Source organism: Narcine bancroftii, chromosome 3, assembly GCF_036971445.1.
Source record: "Narcine bancroftii isolate sNarBan1 chromosome 3, sNarBan1.hap1, whole genome shotgun sequence".
Taxonomy (NCBI): Eukaryota; Metazoa; Chordata; class Chondrichthyes; order Torpediniformes; family Narcinidae; genus Narcine; species Narcine bancroftii.
In genome coordinates, this window is record NC_091471.1 from 285259064 (window position 1) to 285278883 (window position 19820).

The 19820-nt window shown below is 36.8% G+C and overlaps 1 protein-coding gene across 3 annotated transcripts in view; it reads right to left on the bottom strand.

Moving 5' to 3' along the window:
• Positions 1 to 875: 875 nt before the first annotated feature.
• The window catches only part of tmem38a (transmembrane protein 38A), a 40564-nt gene continuing 21619 nt past the window's right edge, over positions 876 to 19820 (bottom strand). The window contains exons 2-7 of one of the 3 annotated variants that reach the window (XM_069928446.1): positions 15990 to 16146; positions 13938 to 14122; positions 13561 to 13648; positions 12985 to 13102; positions 3282 to 3365; positions 876 to 992 (exon numbers count right to left, since the gene is read on the bottom strand). In XM_069928446.1, the coding sequence (XP_069784547.1) occupies positions 987 to 992; positions 3282 to 3365; positions 12985 to 13102; positions 13561 to 13648; positions 13938 to 14122; positions 15990 to 16146 (638 nt within the window). In that variant the 3' untranslated portion in view covers positions 876 to 986. Of the gene's footprint in view, positions 993 to 3179; positions 3366 to 4264; positions 4647 to 12984; positions 13103 to 13560; positions 13649 to 13937; positions 14123 to 15989; positions 16147 to 19820 lie in introns of those variants that run through there. The other 2 variants (XM_069928445.1, XM_069928444.1) reach the window with 2 other exon arrangements.

Below are 19820 nucleotides of genomic sequence, written 5' to 3' on the forward strand. Positions count from 1 at the left end.
GAAATATTACAAACATACAAGGTGGAGAAGAACATAATGAAAATAAAGCAAAAGTATTACAAACTGAGTGAAAAAACACACAAAATATTAGCCTGGCAACTTAAAACAGAACAAGCTAAAAGAACGATACTAGCAAAAAGGACAAACAAATTTTACATAATCCAACAGAGATTAATGAAAATTTTAAGGAATTTTATGAACAATTGTATCAAACTGAGAACAAAGGGAAAGATGATAAAATAGAGGAATTTTTAGCTAAAATTGAACTGCCAAAATTGCAAGAAGAGGAACAAAACAAACTGATAAAACTATTTGAAATAGAGGAAGTACAGGTTTATATTAAAAAAGCTGCCAAACAATAAAACGCCTGGAGAGGATGGATTCCCAATAGAATTCTATAAAACATTTAAAGAGTTATTAATTCCTCCTCTCCTGGAAGTAATGAACCAGGTAGAAGAAACACAAAACTTGCCAGATTCATGTAAGACAGCAATAATTACAGTAATACCAAAGACGGGGTAGGATCCACTAACACCAACATCATATACACCAATATCTCTACGTAACTCAGACTATAAGATAATAGTGAAAAAAAATTTAAAGATAATTTTTATTTGAGATAATTTAGCTTCTTTCGAACAATTGAGGGCAAAATTTAAATTACCCAATAGTCATAGAGATTAATTTGCGTATATTCGCATTTCGAATTAGAATCTCCATGTCACTGCGCACGGACAAGGCCATAGTCAGTCCCGATTTATCCCTTAAGAAAGATCTCAGCTGGATATAGCAGAAGAAATTTTTTTTGGACAAATCATATTTATTTCTTAGTGATTCGGATGACATAAGCTGCCCTTGCTCAATAAACCAGATGAAAATCTGACCTTTCTTAATGTTCCCAATAAAAAGTGAGAATTTGTAATGGTCGGAAAAGGACCCCTGTTGTATCCCCTTCCATTTTCAAACGATGGACAAACTATCAAAAATTACAGCTGTCAAGAGAAGAATGTTTATGGTTATTATCACACAATAATTATTGTTGCTTATTTCACTCATATATGTTTTACGTGTAACAAGACTGACTTGGATAAATTTAGTATGCCAGAATTGCCTTCTCAGATAAATATGAGATTATGGATAACTGGTGGCTCAGTTGTTCCACAAGCTCTCTAATCTTTTTACTCTCTTATTCGTTGAGGTTAAGGGACATTAAGAGAGAGCAATGCCATGCTTTGAACTGAACGTTTGCATTACATGTTAGGGAATGCAAAAAGAGAAATTTAGTGGATCCAGGACTGAGACCAGGGGGTATTGGAGAAGACGACTACTGGGCAGAAGCCTAAATCAAACATCATTGGATTAATTGATCTCAGGGGAATGTTATTGCACTAGAGCCTAAACATAGCCTAAGAGTGTGAGGTACTGCATAAAGACAGATGAGAGCCTAGATTGCGGTGAGATGTTAGCGACCTGGAGATGATCACTTTGGAGCTGTGGTTAAAAGCCTCTCATCAGATTATAGTATGATGGTCAATAGGTTGACAGTAGATGAGGATGATCAATGAGTTAGGGATTGTGATGTGGTACAGTCAAAGAGTTGCGTTCAGGCCATCAGATGAATTGGGGCAGTGATCAGTGATTAGAAGGTCAGGGATTTCACGTCCTATGGTGATCAGTGAGATTCAGGGATAAAATAGGTGCTGAAGGTTTTTGTTACATAGTTGGGAAACCAAAAGGATAATCTAATGAGTTTATTGTCAAATACATTGTACAATGTACATGTGTACTAAAGTTCTTGTTTGTTTCAGCCAAAGTTATTTGTAAAAAAAACCTATAATAGTAAACTTAAAAACAAGACAAAGATGAATGTCCACTTCAGGAGGATAAAGGTTAACCACTCCACCACACATCAATAGCTCTGTTGTGGATAGATGAGAGTACAGAGTTCCTTGGTATGTTCATAACGGATGACCTATCCTGGACTCACAACACTTCAATTTAGTCAGGAAGTCGGAGCAATGTCTACTCCTCCTCAGGAGGTTGAAGAGGGTAAAAATACCAGTTCCCATCTTGACAACATTTTACAGGAGCACGATTGAGTGTGTGGCCAAGAATATCACTGGGGTCTCCTTTTCTTCTAATTACAACATTCCCCAGAGATGTTACTTAAATACCATCCATCACACAGTATCGTTGACCTACTTCAATCAGGTGGGAGGTACAGGAGCATCGAAATCAGGACTGTCTAGCTGGGAAATAGCTTCTTCCCGCATGTTGTGAGACTAATGAACAGTAAGTATCCTGTAATCTTGGGTCTCTTAATTTTTAATTCATAGGTACATAATGGTAATAAGGCCCTTCTGGCCCACAAGACAGCACCAACCAAATACACCCATGTAACCAATTAACCTACAAACTCCTCTTTGAAATGTGGGAGAAAATGGACCTGGACATACAGACATGGAAGAATATACAAACTCCTTAGACGGCGCTGGATTTGAACCCAGGTCACTGCCACTGTAATAACATTGACTAGCCACTACACTAACCGTAATAAGTGAATTATAAATAAATGATTCAGAATATTTATACATATTTATTTTACATTATATTTCTACATATGTATGTGATCATTATGTACTGTGTGAAAAATGTGTGTGTGCACCATCTGACGAAGACACTGGGACTGTGATCCATTTTTTAAACTCTTGGACCCATCAGATGTGAAGTTTGGATTTTGAATTTAAACAAATGATTAACCCATTGATTAACCCAAATTGACCAGAACACTGTGATCAGTAAGAGCTACTACATTCCATACCCCAACCAAGCACCCAACATCCTAATTTGAAAGGTAACATCTTTACCAAAGATTCCAGAGATCTTGTGTGGTTCACAGTATCTTCAGAAGCCCTATTGGTCACATATGGTTTTCCAACTATCCCCTACCACTTTGATTCCTTGGATTTTCCATGTTTCCTCCCCCCCCCCACCCCCACAACACCCCCGCCATCTTGAATTCCACTCAATACACATTTCATGTTTCAAAATTGCCCCTCTGTTACCTCAGACCCACAGTAAGAAAAATTGTCTTTGAAGTGGTACTATTCATCTACTTTTTTTCCATTTATTTAAGACATTGTTGGATTTCTATTGCTGTACTTTTAATTTTTGCACAATAATTTAAGCTCTGTTTAGTCCAAACTAATACTCTCCCACCTTCTTACTTTGCATTGCATCCCCCACAGCTGTTGTATGCAGCTTTGAAATCTCCTCCTTACCTCTGCTCCATCATTTCTCAAATTCCCATTTTCACATGCTCTAATCACACTGGGCAATTTGGAAATAATATGTTCATGCAGCCACTGCATTAAAACAGCGAAAAAGGAACAGTAGAAAATTTTGAATCAATTAACCACAGGCATTTCCATCATTTTCAGTGTTGATAAGTTAATGTACAATGATAATATATACTTATTTTTTTATTATATCATGTCATTTTCATTTGGAAGACCACAATTATAATACAGTTCTTTACATTGTATTATTGGCAACAACAAATTACTTTTTTACATTAACCTGAAAATAATGTGTATGTGTTTGTGTGCGGATCCAGAACAGATTTCTCTTGAAGATGGCATAATGGTCTAATTTTGGACCAAAAATATGAAATTTCCTAATGTGGTACTTCAAATATTTGTTGTATAGTTCATCATTTATCCTAGATGACAGAGAACTATTGTTTTAAACATGCAACCATTCCTTTGGTTAATAAAAACTTTGAACTGTTTACTTCCAGTCACTTGTAATAGTTTCACTGTCAATACCAACATCAATTTCAATGGCCGTCTTTCCCTCTGTAAATCTGGATGAGAAAAATGGACCTATTCTATCAGAGGCTATTCCACTTCACTAGCTGGTTTTTATCTTAACTACAGTTTGATTTTGTCTCTTCATTCCAAAAGCTATCAGGTAACAATGCTGAAAAATAGGAATTCATTTTGACAAAATGAAGCTCTCTCTGACCTGCCACAGTTAGTTGGATACATTTATCTTCTCACTCCAGCAATTTTGGCACCCAACTCAGAATGAATATTTTCTTTCGTTTCCCATTCTATATTCTCATGGCCTTCAGAGACAAAGACAAATTGCTACATGAATTTAAGCTGCCTTCTTTTCGAAGTGGGAATTGAGTCTAGGCAACGCATTTCTTTTTCAGTACTAGGATAGATACTCCTGGGAAGGACAGGCTAAGGACCAGTCATTCACATTTTTCTTTCATTTTAATGAGACAGACAAGCTCAAGCGCAAACCCTAGTAGACTGTATGAGTACAATTTTGTTGATTTTCCTCATAGTAAAAGTGTCCAGATCACACTGTCCCAGAAATTGCACTTTCAGCACACTTTGATAGCAGATTTGGGAGTCAGTTACTTATTCAGTCTTTTTGCACTTCTTCTTCCTTGTCCCTTCATTAAGTTCCTCCTTTGTCTTGGCTGTGTAGGGAGACAGATTGCAAGACTGCATATTGTCACGAGAACAGACACGGTCATGATTATTGTAGGCATTTCCAAAGACAATGGGACAGAGAAAAGCTTCAATTGGAGCAAAAGGTGACCCATGGGAGTGTGTTGCTGTCATGAATACCTGCAACAAGAGAACACTAAAATAACAACACAGTCTATGTTGATGACTTTATTCCTCTGTCAATGCAAATTAGTTGTTTAGTCAGAAATTGAGCTGAACCTACTTTATCAGCACTACATTCACAGAACCAAATGTGGACGGGTAGTGTTAGGTCTGCTTTGTTCATGAATGAGTGAGACAAACACCAGGCTGAGTCGAAATCAGGGTTCTTTGTTCTTTATTACCGGATTGTAACACTTGCGACTAAACATGTTAGTCGGAGAATGCATTCTGCCGTTATCAGCAAAATGGTGATTTTTTATACCCTTGGATACATGCTTAGAACATCATCATATCATTACTTGTCCAATGACTAAAACTGTTGCTATCCTTTCCCTGCTAGCTTCCTGCCTCTCAATCCATCAATGTCTCTCTTATCTTGTAAGTACAAGGATGCATTCTGTTACTCCTTAGTACTGGGTGACTCCTTCTCCGGTCCCATCTCATGATGTTTTACCTAACAGGAGTACAAGGACACCTCCCCTTCTTGTTACTGCCCTGTACAGGGTAACTCCCTACACATTCCCATCTCATGATGTTTTACCTTACAATTTCCACGAGGAGGAGGCAAGCAGAGGCACAGACTCCCCATTAATCTTCTAAAAGAAATACAAGACTTGCAGAATTTGAAGTATGCAAACACATTTCTTCTCTCAACATTAAGCCTAATAATTGTACCTCTCTGGCGCTGAGAATTTGAATTTTTACTTTGTTATCAAAGTCAGTTGCTACTTTTTAAGAAAGCTTAATCTAACCTGAAGGACTGCATATAATGAGGATCCTCTTTTCCATCAATCATTTTTAAAAACTATTTTACAATAATCCTAATTATACTTCATTTTTTCCCTCATATCATAATGTGAGGCGTTAATGCTCAAATCCCAAATTTCAACCATGAAGATTATCACCCAACGTTACAAACACAGCTTCTTCCTCATCACCACCAAATTTCCGAATGGACAACGAACCACAGGCACTACCTCACTTTTTTTTTCTCTTTTTCTTTGCCCTAATTGATTCATGTTTAAAAAGTATGAACGGAAATGTAATTTATAGCAGTCCTTACACCAGTAATGCACAATACAGTTGCCCTGCACAACAGCACATTTTGTGACAGGTTCATGACAATAATCCGATTCTGATTTTGAAATCACAGAAATGTATAGCTTAGAAGCAGACTATTCATCATATCATTTGTTTCTTGATTTTAAAAAAAGGCTGCAGGTTTATAAAGTGCAAGTGCATCAGGATATCATTCAACTACAATCTGGCTCCACTGCACTTCCAAACAAAAGGTTTTAGGCACCCGCTACATTTCAAGTTAAAATGTTTTTCCTTAATTTCCTCTATAACAAGTCTAAGGAAATTTGGCATACTGTCGAATACTCTTTCAAACTTCCAACAGGTGTACCGTGACTGGTTGCATCACAACCTGGTTTGGTAAGTCAAGTGCCCAGGAATGCAGAAGACTAGGGAAAGGAACAAAGTCCACTCCAGGCTCCAACCTCCCGTCCACTGAAAATATCTATGTGAGGTGCTGCCACAAAAAGGCAGTCACATCATGAAGGACCCCATCAAGGTGAAGTTCAAGTTTCCTTTTTATGGTCACATCTTCTTTGGCTTGGCTTCGCGGACGAAGGTTTATGGAGGGGTATGTCCACGTCAGCTGCAGGCTCGTTGGTGGCTGACAAGTCTGATGCGGGACAGGCAGGCACGGTTGCAGCGGTTGCAAGGGAAAATTGGTTGGTTGGGGTTGGGTGTTGGGTTTTTCCTCCTTTGTCTTTTGTCAGTGAGGTGGGCTCTGCGGTCTTCTTCAAAGGAGGTTGCTGCCCGCCAAACTGTGAGGCACCAAGATGCACAGTTGCAGGCGATATCAGCCTACTGGAGGTGGTCAATGTGGCAGGCACCAAGAGATTTCTTTAGGCAGTCCTCTTCTTTGGTGCACCTCTGTCACGGTGGCCAGTGGAGAGCTCGCCATATAACACGATCTTGGGAAGGCAATGGTCCTCCATTCTGGAGACGTGACCTACCCAGCGCAGTTGGATCTTCAGCAGCGTGGATGTTGAAAGGGGCAAAGAGATCCACCCATTTTGAAGCAAATGCTTAAAGTATGGAATGTAATTCGTGTAGAAAGAAGAACGAAGGATCATCAGTTGGCTAGAAGGTTATTAAAGCAAAATCCTTTTATGGTTAATAATGTTTATTTCAATATTTGGTACAATTGTGGAATAAAAAGGATTGGGTTCTGTTTTTTTGACTTTTGACCAATTGAAAGATAAGTATAATATACCAAATAATACAATTTTTTTCTTTTTATCAGCTTAAATCATATTTAAAAAGAAAGTTAGGGATGAATTTTAGACTACCTGAACAAAGTCAATTTGAATATTTAATAACTGATACATTTATCAAAAGATTTATTACTAATATTTATATAAAATTGCAAAAGACTATGCAGAAAAAAGATTTATCTAACTCTAAATTGAGATGGGAAAGAGATTTAAATATAAAAATTCAAGAAGAAGTAGGGTCAAAATTACATTATGAAATACAATTAATGTTAGATACCAAATGGTACAAGTTAATTTTTTACATCAATTATATTATAATCCATATAAATTACATGAATTAATTCAAATTATTCTGATCAATGTTTTAGATGTAATAAAGAAGTAGGAGCATTTTTGCATGGAGCTTGGCAATGTGAAAAAATAGGAAAATTTTGGGAAGATATAAGTATCTTATTGGACGAGTTATGAAGATGCAAATTTTGAAAGATCCCAAAATATTTTTATTCGGAGATATTTTTGATTTGAAGTTAGATATTTATCAGAAGTTTTTAAGTGTAGCAATAGCAAAGAAATGTATAGCTGTAACATGGAATCAGACAATAATGTGGGGTTGAATAAATGGTAAACAGAATTACTGAATTGTATACCATTAGAGAAAATAACATATAATTTTTGGAATCAACAAGAAAAATTTGATAAGATTTGGAAACCTTGGGGGGGGGGGGGCGTGGCAAGATGGCATAGGGAACAGACGTGCCTTCCAGACCTCTCCTGACTCTGATTTATTGTTTTGTCTTTAAGTGCCTGTTAAAGTTCTTTTAAAAGTTTATAAATAATAAGAGGTGCTGGATCAGTGCCTAGTGGTTTATATGCAAAAAAAAAGTAAAAGAAAACATCAATAGACTGTTAAAAAACTACATTTTCTAAAATTGTCTGGGCCTGCTTGTTTACAAGAAGCCAGGACTCAACGTAGAATGGATCCAGAAGAAGACGGACAGAATTTGGCATTGAAACTCCTTTTTAAACCGGTAAGGCTCTCTGAAGGTCGCATTCAGCAGCTTTCAGAACAAAGGGCTGGCCGGTGCCAGTATTTCACACAACGGCCACTGTGAGTGCTGTTACTGAGACTTTGACAGTTGAATCAGCTGGGGCGCCACCAGTTGGAGAGTTAAAGAGCTGTCATTTGACTGCTACAGTGGTGGCGCTGCAAAATGCATCTTCAATTACAACGGTTTTTCCAGACATTGATTCAGTGAAGATGATTAAAGAGATTTGGCTTAAAGTTAATCCTGATCTTCAGTCTCCTGGCATTGCTGGGGGGACTTTGAGAGGTAATTTTATACAAAGTCAAACTGCTAGAAAAGATACTAAATTAAGGGAAGAGACAGAAGATCCCGTGGTCTCTAAGGAACAGCAAGACCCCATTATGCCTGAATCTACTTCTGTTGAAATGTTTGTTAAGGATCTTGAAGATAAGATGTATTCTGTATTGAGTCACTTAGCTAATTTTGTGAACCCGTTTATTTCCAAGATTAATGCGATGGCGGAAGCCATTAATGGAGCTTTTAAGCTTGAAACCATTGAAAGATTTGAAATGTGTGATCAAGGTTTAGTCGATGTACAGGATCAACTGCAAGATGAAAATAGAATAATTGAAACATTGCAGATCCAAAATAAAAATTTAGCAAAAAAGGTTGATTATTTGGAGAATCAATCTAGACGGAACAACGTGAAAATTGTTGGTTTGCCAGAAGGCATAGAAGGACCAGATCCAAGAAAATTTTTTACTGAATGGATTCCACGAGTGTTAGGACAAGATAAATTCCCTGAAGGTTTAATACTGGAACGTGCTCATAGAGTTTTAAGAAGAAAATCTTTTTCAGGACAGAATCCAAGACCTGTTCTGATCCGTTGTTTAAACTATTGTGACAGAGAGACAATTTTACGTACGGCTATTAGAAATGCCCAGCAAAATAGATCTCCTTATCTCCTTTGATGGTTCAGAATAATCCTGTTTTCTTCTATCAAGATTTGAGTCAAGAAATAATGTTTCAACGACGTGAATTTAATTCTGTGAAAGAACGGTTGTGGAAAAAAAGACATAAGGCAACATTCAGGTATTCTGTGCTACTGAAGATTTTTCAGGATGGAAATCAGCCAAAGCTCTTTGACAATCCTAAAGAGGTTATGGACTTTGCTCAGTCTCTACCAATCATGCAGTTTCAGGAACGATGTAGTCCTTTAAGGTCTCCAAAGAGAGTAGAGATGTAAGGTGGGATCCAGATTTTTAAAAGAAATGGAAGCAATGGTGACCGAAGTGGTAATGTTGATTTAAAAAAATAAATCTTTTATCTTTTTTTTGAGAAGAGTTTAAATAGTTTAATGAAATGGGAGTTGGGAGAGGGAACTGGGTGGGCACTAGTTTCCAGAAGTCATCAGCTACCTGTGAGTTATCTCACACCCAATATTTTGGGGGAGTTACCGCTTTGGGCGGTTTAAACAGGAGGAGGTAGTCGTGACCTCCGACCTGTTTTTTTTTCTTTTTAATTTTTGGGTTAAGAAGTGAAGGTTTTTTTAAATTATTTTTTTAAACTAAATATTTTTTTTAACTCTTTGTTTTCTGATTGTAATTGAGAGGGAATTAGGAGGTTTTTTTCTCTCTTTTTTTTCTCTTTTTTGGGGGGGGGGTTTCTCTTTTTTCTCTCTTTTTTAAGAGGATGATGTCACAGAAGATAATAAGTCAAAAATTGAGGATGTTGAATTAGATGAAGAGGAAGATGAGGGGAAAGGTGATAAGAAGAAAAAGAAGAAAATCAAGTACAAATACATTGAACGGAATTTTGAAGATGATATAAATGAAGAATATGGAGAATTTTATAAGAGTTTGAACTTTTTTTTTCTTTTTTTTTCTTTTTTTTTTCTTTTTTATATAAGGGGAGGGGAAGGGAATAAAAAGTTTATCTGATTGTTTTTCTAAGGGATGTTTTTGTTCTCTCGATGAATTATAAAGGAAACTTGGTATTAATGGAAATTCTGTATTTATGTATTATTAATTATGATTTTTTGTATAACAGATATGTGGTTGATATATGATTTTAATATTTGAACTTAGTTTTAAAGTGGATTTCATTTGTTAAATATGTGTATTATGTTTGATTTAAATATATGTTTAAGGGCATTATTTTAGTATTGATATTTTTTTTGTTGTTAGTAATTTTTTTTGTTGTTAAGTTTTGTCCTTTTTTTTGTAAGTGGGGTTTTTTCTATTTTATTTACAACATTGTTAATTAATTCTTCACTCTTTATTTTGGGGGAAGGGTTGGACTAATTTTAAATTAGACGATTAATGTTGTGTTATAATTATTGGGGGGTTAATTTAATGATGTAGTATTCTAATTTTTATTATCTTATTTTTTATTATTTCTTTAAATTTAATTTTTATTTTATTCATGTCATAAAATTTTAAATAAAGTTTAAAAAAAAAAGATTTGGAAACCTTGTATGGATTTTATTGCTACAGCATCTGCCACTCCCGCTCCAACTTACCTTAGTTAATTTAAGGTTCAAGATCATTATGTGATTTGAAATTTAACTAACCATGAGGATATATGATTGTCAGGTAGGCTTTCTTTTCTGCTATCTTTCCCACTTTTTTGGGGAGGGAGGGGGGAGAAAATATGAAAATATGTATTCTTTTTGCATTGTTATTTTTTTATTATTCTCTACGATATGGATAAATACTGTACTTGTATTGATGCAAATGAAAAATAAAATTTACCAAAAAACACCTGCTATCTTTAAATGGAAAGAATGAAGTCCAGCACCTTTAGGTTCAAGAGCAGTTTTTATCCAATCAGGTTCTTAAACCTTCACTTACTACCCTTACCATAACTACTCTAGGACCACTAAAAGATCGGTCTGCGATATTGAAATTACACTTTTTTTATTGCACTAATTAACGGTACATATTTATTTATCTAGCTATCCTTTATATGTATTATCTCGTCCTGTCCTGGGGTAATTTAATGTGTCATATGTAGTTGGTGTCTCATGTTTGGTTGCAGCAAGCAAGAATTTTGTTGCATATATAAATTATACTTGTATGTAGGCAGGCCTTGTACTTATTACTTTCTAAATCGAGGCCAAAAAGGCAAAAGATACAATAAGCTACCCAGAATAAATGAGTACAGAAACAGGCCCTTTGCCTTTCAAGTCTGTGTTCATCGTCAAGCACTCATTTAAACTCATCCTACCCTAATTCCATTTTATTCTCCTCACTGTTCCATCAATTCTCCCAGAACCTACCACTCACTTATACACTAGGAGCAATTTCCACTGGCCAATCAGTTGACCAATTCACGCATCTTTGGAATGTTGGAGAAAACCCATGCATTTATTTGCAAAATTTATCAGGATTTAAATATACAATTACAAAGAACTGGATCCTTGAAATAACCTTCTAGTCACCAACTATTTCACAACCATTATTTCCTTTTCTTCCTGCCAATTTTGGATCCAACTTTCCACTTTTTTTTCTTGGATCCATGGTCTTTAGTTTATCTGGGACCCTCACAAATACTTTGCTGAAGTCCATGTAAGCTTCTTTAAAAGCTTCATAGCTCCTTCTTGTTACCTCCTCAAAAAAAATTAATTGTTAGACAAGACCCCCCCACCACTCAGGCCTCGCCCTCTTCGCTCTGCTACTATCGAGAAAAAGTTACAGGAGCCTAAAGACAAGCACTCAATGGCACAAGCACAGCTTCTTCCCTGTTACCATCAGATACTTGAATAATCATTGAACCAAAGATTCTGCCTTACTTTTCATGAATTACTTTATTTATAGTAATGTTGTAAGATGGTTATAATATGAATATTTGCTCTATGATGCTGCCACAAAACAACAAATTTCATGACCTGTTTATGACAATGGATTCTGACCTTTCCTTAACAAATCCATGCTATCCTTGATTAATCAATATATAAATGATCAGATTATTTTCCATAATTGCACTCCTATATTTGATCGGACTTTTCTGTGCCTTGCATCTGGCATAAAATTGGCTTTGACCCAATAATTCTGGGATTCCAGAAGAAATGTATGTTGGTATTTCCACTACAGCATTGTGGGATTAATAAACCATTGGGCTACATTAGTTACATTACTACATGATTTTGTACAAGCAGAAAGTGCAAAAGGCAGGAAGAGTGCAGATATTCCAAACAACCCACCCACCTGACCTGTCAAGCACAACTTGTTCGACCCATATCTGACTTCAGCTCCTAATTGGTTTCAGCCACCTTAAAACCTGAAAAACCAGAGTGGAATATGGAGGTGGGGAAAGGGAGCAGATTATTACTTGGTATGTGTGAGAATTATGAGAGTGCTCAAAAGGTGGAATGGGCTGAATGGCCTCCTTCTAGGAAGCAGATATCACCACATTGATCAAACCACATGGTGCTGGAGAACTCTGGGGTCAGGCAACATCCATGGATAGAAATGGTCAGTCTTTTTGGTTTGAAACCCTTTATTGAGTCTAAAGTGGGAAGAGGAGATATCAACTACATCAAAGGAAGGGAGATACTGGGAAAAGGGTGAGGTGGAAGGGTATTAAACAGAAAATGGGAGAGGTGAAGAGACAGGTAGAGGAGGAGACAAGGTGAGAGAGAAAAGTAAGAATAGAAGAGATGGAAACAATGGAATTAGATAGAGGTAGAGATGACTTAAAATGAGAAAAAATGATGTTGGGTTTAGGGCTGTACAGAAGGAACATAATGCGTTTTTCCTCAAGTTTATATGTGAGATTAACCACATTTCTTGATGTCAGGTAAAGAATGTCAAAACTAAGACAAGAAGCTTTGAATAACAGGTTTGCTTCAACATTAGAACTGTCATTACAGATCTTTAAGTTGAAACTGCTATTAGCATTTTTGGGTTGGCATTAAAATTGATTAGTAACAAGTGTTTCACAACAAATCTTCATAACTTGGAATTGAAAAGATCTATTTACCTTTGTAACAATCATGAACAGAGTAAACAGAAAGACCACATTGTGTTTGGATATTGGCAGCCAACGGGCTTGCTGTAGGGTGAAGATAACAGCTCCAACAAGACTAGCTTTTGTCGGGCTGTGGAAGGACAAGATAGAATTGTGATTAGTTTTATTGTGTGGCCATTGTTTTAAAAAAGCTTTATTTAGCAGTTATGACTGAACGAAATTACTACTCATGATCCCATAAGTAGTGCGTCACTGGCTTATTGGCAATCTCTATGGAAGTCATCTGGTTTCTGCTCAAGGGCTGCTCCATAGCCACGCAGCTGAGGACAGGGCAGGCCTGCATGTACCATTGCCATCAAAAATTTAATTGTAAACTTCCATCTCAGAAACACTAGACCTGTCGATGAGGTAGGGATGACAGGTTCAATTCAGCCTTAAGTTACACCAGAAACAGGTTGCTATAAGCTGACCGCTAGTTTTGCTTTCCAGAACTGGGTAGGGTACAGAAAGGGTTGCCATCTGTCTATTGCCCATTTATGCTCCAACCTTAATGAATTTCATCCTATGGACGTTGTCATTACCACTTACAAGGACATGCTGAGAAACTCATTTGTTTCTGGTTTCCAGACACCACGAATTAGCTGCTCAAAGTTGGAGATCAATGCAACTCCAGCACCTACAAAGAGCAAAATAACAATGGCCATAAATCATTCAGATAGGTCTGTTTTACTTTGCACTTTCTGCATAACTGGATTTCCATTTCTTATGGACTATGACTTTCACAGCACAAAATATTTATTTTATTTTTGCACAAAGCCCCAAAGCTCCCATCAATCAGAAAGTAAATATTATCAGGGAAGAATGAAACTGGTCAGCAGTCTGGGACTCTGAGATTTACAGTCATATAGTTGAGACCAAAATTCAGCATTAATTTTCTCAAAAATAAGATAAAACAAGTTACATACCTTTAGCCCATCCAACTAAAGCCATGATGATCCATCCATGGTGATAGGCATGGTGAGCATGGACAACACCCACACTAATTTTGCGCACCCGCACCACCTCTTTCATCGCAGTGAGAACCAACTTCATAGGCATGAAGGCCACACATTTGTAGAAAAGGTTCAATGGGCAGTAAAAGATGAGATACCTAAGTTAAAAGCATTGGTTTAGTCTGTGATGAATGATTTAAACCCACCGAATTGTAAAATGTAGAACAACATTACCAAATGAGTGTTTTTAAATGTAATAATTTCTTTACACACACTGCCCTTTAGAGCATTTTAGTGCATGTTTATGTCTTTGCCAGGCTCAGATATTCATTGACTGAGAGATCCCAAATAGACGAATCTTAAAATTATAGGACATAAATCAAAAGAGTAAGGGAATGCTAATTCCAATCAGACAGTTCTTCCCATTGGATTAAAAGACTATTCTGGATGAGGATGTTTATTCTATTGTTCATTTATTCTGAAATAAATAGACAGTGTGCAGTATAAAGAGGAATCTAAAAGTTGATCCCAAAGGGTTTGTCTTTCTTGCCTTTCGACCATTAATGTAAGGTTGTGAGTGGAAGTTCCACTTCACAGATGATCATAAAATCTAAGATGATGCTCCCGGTGCAGCCTTTTGGATGAGGTTTAAACATCCTCTCCTCTCTTCGGGTGCAAATCAAAGATCCTGTGGCATTATTTTGAAAAACGAGGAATAGTATTCTTCCTGTTGACCTGCCTATGCTTTATTTAACATGAGAGTAAGGTATTGTGATAATTTATCACAACAATAAATATACTTCAAAATTTAATTAGTTAAACAATGCTTCAGAACATCTTGAAGTTCTCAAGGAACTATTGTACATGAGCATGACATTTCTTTTTCTAAATGAACACACCTGCATAACATTAGTCCTTTCATTAATTCATACAGCCCAGTAACAAACCTTTGGTTCATTTAATCCACACCAACCCATTTACATTATTCACATTTTCTCCACAATCCCAACCATCACCCCAAGACTCTACCACTAACTGACAATGCTTTGGGCAATGTAGAGTAACCATTTGACCAAGCCGTGATATGTTTGTGGGAATAAACCAGAGCTTTGGAAGAAATCCACATATCCAGAGAGAAAACAAGAAAACTCCACACAGAAAGCATGAGAGATCAGGACTGAACCTTTGTTTCTGGATCTGTGTGGCAGCAACTCTACTAAGCTGTTCTACTGCTGAAATTGTTTTGAATGTCTCATCCTCTGATTTCTCATGGGTTGTGAAGTGTATCTTGTGTACTTTTATTTTTCTATGAAATTAGGTGAAATACAAATATTGCCACCAACAAAAATGTAATCAATTTCTGTGCAAATCTTTGTCCTTTGGAAATATTGTGTGAGGAGTAAAGGTTGTCTAGTTGAATTGTAAAATCCATCTTTCACAATCTTTCATAAGGAGCAGAGAATGTTAAAATGAAGGGTTGAAAATGATGACATTTTTAAGAACTAGTAGATTACTAGTCAGGAGATACTTTTAAAATAATTGGCATAAGAATCCCAGAAGGGTAGGTATTATGGGGAGACTTTTGAAATGATCTGTATATATTCACTGAAAGGATTATATAAAAGAGATTTTGCAACTCTCAACAGAGAATCGGAAAGATAGTGGAACAAATTATTCATATTTGAAAAGAAAAATGTATGTATCTTGATCAATGTGGTTTATAGTGTGAAAAATAAAAAATTTTAAAAAAAATCTCTACTGCATTGACATATTGACACACAGCACCTTGAGTCCACCTATGCTTGTTAATACCTATACTACCTATGCTGGAATTAACATTGAGGCAGTCCTCTGCACTCTGTCCTCAATTTCATCCAAGACAAGAGTTTTCTAACTTAATTCGTGTATAGAGACAAAACGGCATGATTTTTTTTGACAACAAATTGTCTTGGCATCTGAGTGCCAATTCGAAATTTATGAGCACCTGCGTCAATGGTATTTTAATAAAGTGAATAATAAACTCACCAAACGGCTGTTGCCAATAAGATGTGAGAAGTGTTGTTAAAATAATGGAGTGGTGATTCTCCAAGCAGTACATCAGCAATTATGTAACTGGAAAAGCAATAAAGCATTGCACACAACCAGGAGGCAATGGGATTACGACGGGACACATCCACTGATCCTGGAAAAGAAACAGACCAATCAGCCACCTGTAGCTTCTTTTAACCCTGCACATTTCCTTGCCCCTCTTTTGCTGTATGCTGTATTATTCATGTTTATAGCTGCAGAAGCTGGTGCTCTGAAATTTACTGATATTTTTCTTGCTTCACGAATGCATGAAGAAAGAAAGAAAGAAAGACAGTGGGCAGTGGGCATTTCTGTGGTATCTTTTAAGACCTCTGGACACTCAAGAGTGCTTGGCACCTGATGAAGTACATTTGGAGGATTTCTGGAATAATTCTGGAAACAGAGCTGCTAATGTGGGCACAGCAAATAGCCAGGCAATGTTTTTTAATGATGTTGGTTCAGAGATAAAAACAGATGGTGATATCATGGAAAATGTTTTCCAAAAATATTGCCATGGCATCTTTTACAACACTCAAGAGGTCAATAAGCTCTCCATTTTTAATTTTAATGATACAGTACAGTAGTATGCTCTTTCGGTTCATGAAACCAATGCCACCCAATTTCCCGACCAACCCCGTAAGTTTTGGAGTTGAACTGTGAACCTAGACTGTGTGCATGTCTCTTGAAGCTGAAGAATCAACTTCTGATCTGCAGGCAAGAGTGCAGCCACTGAAATGAAAAATATTAAAAAATAAGAGTGCTGCCACTACCATTCCTGAAGGCAAAGGTGAGACAAAAACTTCAGAAAAGTACCACTGTTCCTGTACTTGATATCCCAGATAATATTCAGATGATGCTATAGCCATGACCCTCCATTCCACCCTGACCCACCTGAAAATGATTCCTCATACACCAGGTTAAATCAGGTTCAATACAATCATATCTCAGAGGCTGGTGGATAAATGGTCCTCGTTGGGACTCACCACCCCTCTTTTCAACTGGATTCTGGCTGTCTTTTTTTTTTATTTTTTATTTTTCACACCATAAATCACATTAGCCATGATATACACTTTTTCTTTTTCACACATTTACAGTGACTTTTTCTCCACCCCCCCACCCCCCCCCCCCCCTCTCATCCATTTTAGGTATACAATCTAGGTTGCATTAATTCAGTCAGACAATGTTGTCATTCAACAAACATACACCAGAAATTCTACAGAGTCCATTCTTTTCTTTCCTTCTCCTTCCATCAACTTAGGTAATGTTTGTCCCCGGTAGGTTTTCGCTATTGTATTTAATGTAAGGCTCCCATACTTGTTTGAATATTTCAATATTATTTCTTAAACTATATGTTATTTTTTCTAATGGAATACATTTATTCATTTCTATATACCATTGTTGTATTTTCAAATTATCTTCCAATTTCTAGGTTGACATAATACATTTTTTTGCTACAGCTAGGGCTATCTTAACAAATCTTTTTTGTGCATCCTTCAAATCAATTCCAAATTCTTTGTTTTTTATGTTACTTAGGAGAAAGATCTCTGGATTCTTTGGTATATTGTTTTCTGTTATTTTATTTAATATCTGATTGAGATCATCCCAAAATTTTTCTACTGATTCTGGCTGTCTTGACAGAAAGACCATAGTCAGTCTGGGTTGATAGCAAAATAGCCCATCACGCTGAGCGCTGCTGCACCTTAGGGCTGTGTGCTCAACCTGCCACTGTTCACATTGCTGACTCACGATTGCACTGTGCAACATTCTAGAGGAGCACAACTGAGAGTGTCCTGTCTGGCTGCATCATTGGGCAGCATTGCAATGAACGGGAAGTCAATACAAAGGATCATCAAAACAGCCATAAAGATCATGGGAGTCTTTCTTTCTTCTATTGATGACACCAGCACTTTTTTTTTAGATTTGATCCACTACCATCAGAAAGGAGGCACAGGAGCATCAAAATCAGAACTGCTAGGCTGGGAAAATAGCTTCTTCCTTCAGGCTGTGAGGTTAATGAACAGTATCTGTAACCCAAATATTTATATATATTTATTTTAAATTACATCTTTATAAACCATACACACACACACAAATATATTATATATGTAGTAGTGAGGTGGGCCGTGCAAGGTGACATGGACCAGCCTGCAAAATGGCTAGTGACCATGCGGACCAGCCATCATCCCAGGTGACCTCCACACGGCAGGAAGATGGGGATCTCTGGCAGGATCCATTGGCCAATCCCAGGCTGGCACTCTGAACCTTCTCACTGGCTTAGTTTGCATTTTCACAGCACCATCCTGGTGCCCACCACCACAACTCTGTCTCCTATAGCTGCATGGAGTCTTACAAACATCTAGGTTTCAAACTCTGGAAAGCTTGTTAAAAATAAAATCTGCTCAAACGGGCCTTTCTTCAATCTTGAGCAAGCAAGCAGTGAGTTGTTGGAGGAACTCATCAGATCAGGCAGCATCCATGGGTAGAAATGGTCCATCAATGTTTTGAGTCAGGATCATTTATCAAGACTGGGAAACTACATCAAGTCTCAATAAAGGATCCCAAACTGAAAGGTTGACCAACCATTTCTTCTCATGATGCTCTCCAACCCACTCTTCCCCTAGCGCTCATTGTTTACTCAAGATTCCAGCATCAGGAGAATTTTGTGCTTTCCTTCAATTTTTCCTTTGGTAAACAGGAACCTTATTACATGCAGTTTGGTCTTGTGAAAAAGTGGGAAAATTTGAATACATTATTGGGACAAATTATGAAGATACAGATACCAAAAGATCCCAGAATATTTTGGCTTGGTGATTTATATAACACTGATACTAAATTGAAGTTAGACAAATATCAATGAAAAATGTTGAGTGTAGCAATAGAGATGGCACGGAAATGTGTGGCAGTAACATGGAAGTCAGATCATTTTATAAGGTTGGATAGATGGCCTACAGAAATTTAAGGAATCAACCTGAGAATTTTTATATGATTTGGAAACCATATAGGGATTTCATTAGTAAGAGTCCATCCACATCGTCCATAACACCCATTCCTCCCAATTAGTATATACAGGATAGAATAATATGTTAGGAATAGATGATAAATAAATTCAGGTGTTTTCTCTTTTTTCTCTCTTTTTCTTAGGGGAGGAGGAGGGAGGGAGAGATAAAAAGAAAAAATTATACATCATTTTGTTTCATTTTTGTTACATTGTATTGTTATATATATTGATGCAAATTTTCCAAAAAAAAAATCTTGCCTTTGGTCGCTAACTCAAACCTTTGTTCAGCGCTTGTGTCCACAATTGTCGTCTCGATGAACTCATTTGGATTCTGGGCATAATTTTCTATTTGATCTCCTTCAGTTGCAGGGAATGTAGTTCCAGAAGAATCTCCACATATGGCAAATTTGAGGTTGGAAGTAGAGGTTTACAGTTCCTGTTCACTTTACTGATTTCTGTGACTTTTAAACCACCCACTCACAATGGTCTTGGTAATACCATTTCAGGGTTCCATTATTTTCTAAATGATTGAAGATAGTGATTATGTTTCCTTTATTAATCTGCATGCACCCATATTAACACTAACTGCAGAAAGTCTCAGATGCTGGGGAAGTCCAGAAGTGTCCTAATATAGGCAAAATAGAAATAGAGAACTCAGAGTACTATTATATTAAAGAAATGCAAACTGCGACTCAGTGAAGGTCTGAATCAGAAACAGAATTTGTTGTCGTGAAGAAGGCAGGACATTTGGTGTTTTGTGGCATCATTATGGTGCAAACATTCATATTATA